The 7,235-nt window shown below is 47.5% G+C and overlaps 1 protein-coding gene across 1 annotated transcript in view; it reads left to right on the top strand.

The window, feature by feature from the left end:
• Positions 1–934, top strand: part of LOC103802936 (E3 ubiquitin-protein ligase CBL-like) — a gene marked incomplete at its 5' end in the record, with an annotated part of 6,234 nt that extends 5,300 nt beyond the window's left edge. The window contains one exon of the mRNA XM_009075469.1: positions 654–934. Coding sequence (XP_009073717.1) covers positions 654–934 — 281 coding nt within the window. The remainder of the gene's footprint in view (positions 1–653) is intronic.
• Positions 935–7,235: the final 6,301 nt, after the last annotated feature.

Genomic DNA, 7,235 nt, shown 5'->3' with positions numbered 1-7,235 from the left:
TCTGTTCAAGTTTTTCTCAGGGCTCTCAAGTGCTAGAAAAGGACTTTTTCCCAAGCCTGGCTGACGCTGTTTTGATGCGCTGTGTTGGGTTCTCTCTCCAAGTTTTTCTCAAGGCTCTTGAGTCCTAGAAAGGGAATTTATCCCAAGCCTGGCTGATGCTGTTTTGACGTGCCGTGTTGGTTTCTCCCTCTAGGTTTTTCTCAAGGCTCTTGAGTCCTAGAAAGGGACTTTTTCCCAAGCTTGGCTGATGCTGTTTTGATGTGCTGTGTTGGTTTCTCTCTCCAAGTTTTTCTCAAGGCTCTCAAGTGCTAGAAAAGGACTTTTTCCCAAGCCTGGCTGACGCTGTTTTGATGCGCTGTGTTGGGTTCTCTCTCCAAGTTTTTCTCAAGGCTCTTGAGTCCTAGAAAGGGACTTTTTCCCAAGCCTGGCTGACGCTGTTCTGACATGCTGTATTGGTTTCTCTCTCCAGGTTTTTCTCAAGGCTCTCAAGTCCTAGAAAAGGACTTTATCCCAAGCCTGGCTGACGCTGTTTTGATGTGCTGTGTTGGTGTCTCTCTCCAAGTTTTTCTCAAAGCTCTCAAGTGCTAGAAAAGGACTTTTTCCCAATCTTGGATGACGCTGTTCTGACGTGCCTTGTTGGTTTCTCCCTCCAGGTTTTTCAGACGGCTCCCAAGTCCCGGAGAGGCCTCCGAAGCCGCTGCCACGCCGGATCAACTCGGAGCGGAAGGCCGGGAGCTGCCAGGCGGGAGCTGCCAGCGCTGGGGCCAGCACCTCCCTGCAGCTCTCCAGCGAGATCGAGAACCTCATGAGCCAAGGCTACTCATATCAGGACATTCAGAAAGCACTGCTCATTGCACATAACAATATCGAGATGGCCAAAAACATCCTGCGGGAGTTCGTGTCCATCTCCTCCCCCGCGCACGTGGCCACATAGCACAGACTTCTCCACACCTACGACCGCCGTGGACCAACCGCCCGGGCAGCTGCAGCCCAGCTGTGCACCAAAGGGGAAGGGGGTTCCTTTAGAGACTTCGTGCTGAGGTCAGTCCTGCCTCTCCAGAGAATCCAGGGGTTTGCGGTTCCGGATTTCAAAGCGGAGGGACGGAGCGAAGCAGAACGGTGTTTTATACAGTGTACGTCTTGGAGTCCTTTACCCCCTACCTCTTGTCTGAGAGAACAGATTTTTTTTTCCAGGGTGTTGGCAGGGAAAGGTGGTGTCGTGACAAGGGTCAGCCGATGCCCTGGAGGCTGTGGGGAGGGGGAGTGTTTTGTGCTGTGAATTTTAAGCGAATGCTCAGAGAAACAAAAGTCTCGAGGTCGGTGTGGTGTGTCCTGTGGCTCGTGGTACTAGGGTCGGGTCTGTTTGCTGCTGTCTGTCTGGCTCAGGCTTCTTAGAGCAGTTGGGAGGTCACTTTCTGCTGAGAATAAACCTTGGAAGAATCGTCGGATTGCTTCCGTTTGCCGTGGCACGTCCCTCTCACCTGTAATCATAGCAGTTATTGCTTGGGACTCCAGTCCTCCCTTGCTGTGTGGGGAGAGCAGGACCTGCTTCTGTCAGGGTCGGATCCCTCAGTGTCAGGGTCACATTTCTCTGGCGTGTGTCTCTCTAGATTCCTGGATATGCCAGGAGTTTGGCATGGCTTTGAGGGCCGGGAGAGGCTGGGAGGAATCAGAGTGAGGGCAAAGAACTGGCTGCTGCTTCTCCTTTTTTATATAGCCTTGAGCATTTTGTGCTTCAATGCTCAGACTCCAGCGTGGCCCTGCCGGGCCGGAGCAGCCATCACTGGCCACTCCCCTGAGCTCTTCCCTAGGAATGTTGCACCTGGTGAATATGGTGTTTTATTTATCTTAATTGCATGGTGGCTGTTGCAGAGTAGTGGCCTTCACACACATTCCATCCCCTCCTTCAGACAGCTTGTTTTTGCAGGAGACCTTTTCGTGCCAGAATGTTTTGTTGTGGAATTGGTAGATGCAGCTGACGTGTTTGTTTGGTCTCTCAGCTGCTTTGCAGTTTTCTGCATGGCTGTCAGAAACACAACCTGGGGGCTTCTCTTTCCATGTCCATTACTCTAAGGTATCACCAGATCTCGTGGTGAGAAACAGGTCTGGGAAAACTCTTTGTGTTTGTGGAAGGATCACGTGGCTTTAAAGGTCAGAACTCAGCTGTTCCAGTGAGGAAACCTGACTTGCATACTCAGCTACTTCACTCTGTTCATGGAGCAGGAGTGGATGGTTCCTTTGGAGAGGGTTTGAATCGAGGAGGGCACACACAGGTCACAGCCCTTGGAGCACATCCAGCACTATTTTGCAGCTCTCTGAGGTCAGCAGTGTTCATTAGGCAAAGGGCTGCAACCTGGGCTATTGCTGGAGCAATTCTGGCTGCAGTTTGGCCTTTTGAAGAATCCAGAGGCCAAGCCCAGACCTCAGCCAAACCGTCGGCAGAGAGGGATCAACAAGTGTTTACCGAGGGAACTGAGCATAAAATGAGTTTTTCTAATTAATGCAGAGGTTTCTCTCTTAGGCCTACAGCTTTAGGAATTGATGCAGTGGGGAGTCCCAGGCAGTTTGACAGCAGGAACTGTCTCTCTTTACTCCTTTCCTTTCTCAGAATCCCTAAGGAGATCTCCTGCAGCACTTCCAAGGCCATCCCCACTTGCTATTTTGGGGCCAGGGCCGATGGCTGCTGGGTCAGCACAGTGCTGGGATTGGTGTCAGGGGCACAGAGCTCTGCAGGGCTGCACAGGGGCCAGGAAAGGCTCTGGCCCTGGGGTGAGTTGCAGAGGTGCTGCTGTCGGTGCCTCCTGCCCTCGAGGAAGGAGAGGGCAGAGCTGTTCTCCCTGCCCTGCCCCGTGGTGCCAGAGCCAGCCCTGCTGCGTGTGCCGAGGCAGGAACAGCACAGCTCTGGGTGTTGTCTCCTGGGGAGCCTGAGCAGTCAGTCCCAGCAGTGATTTGCTTGTCCTGGAGAAGCAGGTGATAAAAACTCATTTGTGAGGGAACACCACGGTCCAATTTCTCTCTTTTTCACGCTCTCTCTCCAGTGCTGCTGCTTTGCTCCCTGTGGGTTCGGAGCCACTTTGTGTCTGCCTCGCTGTGTAAAACTCAGTGCAAGGGTGTCCAAGTGTGACATGTGACTCTTCCACTGCCAAGGCTGTGTGAGAGCCGAGTCCAGGCAGCTCCAAAGCCTTAACTCTTGCACAGTGTGTGTGATCAGACTAGTGATTCCCTGTCCAAGCCCTTCGTGGCAGGCTGCTCATAAGGCTCACTCCTGCCTTGGCAGAGCTCTTCCAGGCCTGTCTTTGGGGGTTTCTGTGCCAAGATCTCTTCCTCTGGGTGTTGTTGCAGGTAGTAGAGATTAGAGAGAGCAATCTTTGTGGCATGTATCACTGGTTTTTCTGCATGTGTCCTTTCTGTGCACTGTTTGTGTCTCAAACTGATGTAAGAAACTTTAAATCGTGGCTTTTCTTCCTTAAACCTGTCAGAGTTTGCTAATTCCACTGAGTGCAGCAGAGTCTTGGCCATGTCTCGTGGCTCTGCTCTGCCAGGTCAAGCCAAGCACTCAACCAGTGGATTTTTCTTGTCCTTTCAGCAAGGTAAGCCCAAGATTGATTGCTCTTCTTTCCCTTCACCTCCTTGGTCTTTATTCCTAAGAGATTAACTCGATGATGTGACTTTTAAAGAGGAAAAAATACCAACCCCAATGTCCTAGTGCCTTTCTTAAGGGAACGCTGCAGTGCCAGGCTGGATCCCTCTGGGCAAGAGAAGAGAACTAGACAAGCTGCCAAGATGCCTTTGAGCACGAAGCTGCTCAGAAAGGGGTGAAAAGGAGGAGCCAGAGAGATGGGCAACTGCCACTTCAGCTGTGACACTGTGTTTTGTAGCATTTCAGCCCTGGAGGTTTCTCACCTCACCTGTGCTGACAGCGACCTGCTCAGCTTGGGGGGGAAGAGAGGAGAACCACAGGGGACAAAGTTGTACCCAAATACAAGTTGTGCTGATAAAACCTGCTGGTTCTCCCCTTTGCCCATCCACGAGCCAAGCAGGAAAGACTTTGGGCCAGCAGGGAGGTGAGATATGGCTCTGGGTGGGTTTCCAGGTGACTTTCTTGTGTCCAGCACCACTGCAGCCGAGCAGCAATGTGCAATTCTTCCCTCTGAACAGCTTTCTGTGCATGTCCCTGCCCCAGCTCTGCCCCTGGGCACCCACCCGGGCTCAGGGCACAGCATGTTGCTTCCTGCACTCTCCCCATGCCATTCCTGTAGCTGCTCCTAAGGCAGAGTCAGGGCTCTCAATGGCTTTGGTTTATTCTTCCAGCTGAGCAAGAAAAAAAGAAATAAATGCAACTCCCGAGGCACTTTCAATGTGCCACTTTGCAAAATTAGTGGGGAATAAGGACACTTCTTTTTTTCAAGTTCCTTCTGGAAATGCTGGTTGAAATTCCCAGTGGGGGGAGGAACTGTTGTTGCTGTTGTTCATTTTTTTTCTTCTTGAATGGCAACCACCGATTTGTAAAGTGTCAGTGTTAAAAAAAATGTTGAGATTTGTTTTTTTTCACGAGATATTTTAAAAAGCAAAAAAAAGGTATAATAGTGTCATTAATATAAAACTATAATAGCAGTATTTAATCCTTTCAGATCTGTAAAGAATAAGGAAAAAAAACAGAAGGTAAATATTCTTACAGAGAGTAGCTGAGCTTTAAGGTTCACTCGGTTTTAAAGTCCTCGTTTTGTTTGCATTGTTAATGTTTAGAGGTTATACTAATGTTATTTATTAATTGTTCCATCCTTGTATGCCGTGCCCACTAAGAGCTTCTTGTTTGGGATTTCATTCACCTGTGTCAGTAAAAAAAAAAAAAAAAAAAGACAAGAAAAAAATGAAAACAAAGTTTTATTTTTAAATAAAATTTCCTTTGTTGTAGCCTATGGTGTGTGTTGAGTTGGGTCTGTGGGAACAGGAGCTGCTGCTCCAGCCTGATGAAGGGTTCAGGCTGCTGGAGTTGATTTCACAGCTTTTTGTGTCTGGTTGTAGCTCTTTCAGCTCTTCAGGCCACGGACAGGAAACTTTTCTCCAATGGTCCTGCTAGTAAAACAGATTCTAAGAGAATCCGTGAGTAAAGTCTAACAGAATCACTGGCTAAAATCTAACACTCAGTGAACAAAGTCTAACAGCATCCCTGGATGAAGTGTAAGGGAATCACTGCCCAAAGGCTAAGAGAATCAGTGGAAAAAATCTAATGCAATCACTGAATAAATTCTAACAGAATCAGTGAATAAAGTCTAAGAGAATCACTGGTTAAAGTGTCTACTCCATCAGGACCCAGAAGGACCTGCTGAGCTCCAGTTCAGGCCACGAATACTGACAGGAACCTTTTCCCCACAGGTCTTGCTAAGTAAAACAGAATCTACAACAATCAGTAAGTCTTAAGAGAATCACTGGATAAGATCTAAGAGAGTCCCTGGATAAAGTCTAAGAGAATCCCTGGATAAAGTCTATGAGTCACTGGGAAAAGTCTAAGCAAATCATTGAATAAAGTCTAAGGGAATCAGTGGCCCAAAATCTAATAAAATGAGTGAATAAAGGCTGAGCCTCACTGGACAAAGTCTCTACTCCATCAGGACACGAGTGGAAGGACATCCACAGGCTTGTTACCATCCCTGGATGGACCTCAGGAAGATTGTGGAGTCTCAAGGATTCTGCAGTGTCCCCTGGACTCCAGCAAGACCCAGTCAGGCTCCACGAGCCTCTCACAGACTCTTAGGACACATTGCAAGAGACTCTGAAAGAGCTCAAGGATTACTGCAGAGCAAGTCTGTTGTATAGATAATTAGTATTAGATTAGGTAAGGTTTAGTAGTTAATATCTACATGTATCCTATATATAATATACATAATATTCTCATTCTGGGACAGAATTATTAGTGAAGAAGTACTCCACTCTAGTAAAACAGCACTTGATGAAATGAAATCATCTCCATTTACCTATTCAATGACTTCATCTATATCTATCCCATTAAAGCAACAGGAATCCTGTGCATCATTCCTGGGGAGCAAAACCAAGTCTAACAGCAAAGTTCCTGGTCCTAGAGCTGGAACACAACCTCTGGCAAGGAGCAATTCCCACAGCTCCTTCCACCTCTGCTGCAGGTGTCAAAATCCAAGGGTTCTCTAGGAGCAGCAGTCGCCATGAGCTGTCCTGAAATGATCTGTCAGAAGTGTTTGTAGATTTATCACCAGCTGCCACAGCTGCCAATTACCTCCTCCTGTAGAATCTAGCAGTAATAATATGGTTCTGAACAAGATTTTACTGTCTGTCTTGGCTAGAAATCCCATAGGTCAGTAGAAATAATCCCTAGGAGTTCTTAATGCAATTAGCTATTCCAAATCCTGGGTGGAATTTCTTTTACCAGTACCTACCAACCAACCACCCAATTTTGCCTTGTCATGTAATATGTGTACCAGTAGTACTGCAATTCCCTATTGAAAAAGCCACTGCTAATCAGCCCCTGCCTAATTACCTCTGTGCACTTAGCACCGATGCACTTGCAATGCAAAGCAATGAGATGTTATCCATACAGCAATGAGATGTATCAATGAGGTATCTCTGGGGAACTACAGTAGTTAGGAGATCAGTAACAGGGGCAAAGGGAAGGGAAGAAACATTAATATCAGTTAAGATTCTCTATGTATTGATCTCTATACATTCTTGACTATGTATCTATCCCTGGATCTCTACCATCTCTCTACCTCTGTATCTTTCTCTATATTCAGATCTTATCTGATTCGCTCCACATTTATCAGCACCTCTAACTGCACTTAGCTCCTGTGTAGACTCTCTTGGATTCTACTGCCTGACTTACTTCCCTGCACTCCTCAGGACCTATGTTAGCCTCCACTACTCAAAGTGCTGCAGCAACTCCAGAGGTCAATGTATAGGTAGTGCATTTGGTGTTTGTAGGAAGTTGCTCCAGATTCTCCTGCTGAGATCTAAGACTTTTATTGACAATATTAGCAGGATCATCACATACTCCTATGGTTACCTATTAGGATACTTACGTGGATGAGTCTTGGCAGTTATTAGTGTAATGGACACTGTCTATCTCCTTCTCACTAGTCCTTTCTTAGCATCTCCAGGGTAGGCATGGACCACCTTAGAAACTCCAAGGGTTGCTGGCTAAGACCCTTGACCCTTCCCAGGCCTGGTAAGAACAAACTCAGAACTCAGCTTGGAAGTTGTCCTTT

The sequence above is a fragment of the Acanthisitta chloris genome, unplaced genomic scaffold (assembly GCF_000695815.1).
Source record: "Acanthisitta chloris isolate BGI_N310 unplaced genomic scaffold, ASM69581v1 scaffold31745, whole genome shotgun sequence".
Taxonomy (NCBI): Eukaryota; Metazoa; Chordata; class Aves; order Passeriformes; family Acanthisittidae; genus Acanthisitta; species Acanthisitta chloris.
Note: the sequence above shows the minus strand (reverse complement) of the source record. Positions and strands in the feature narration are given on the sequence as shown.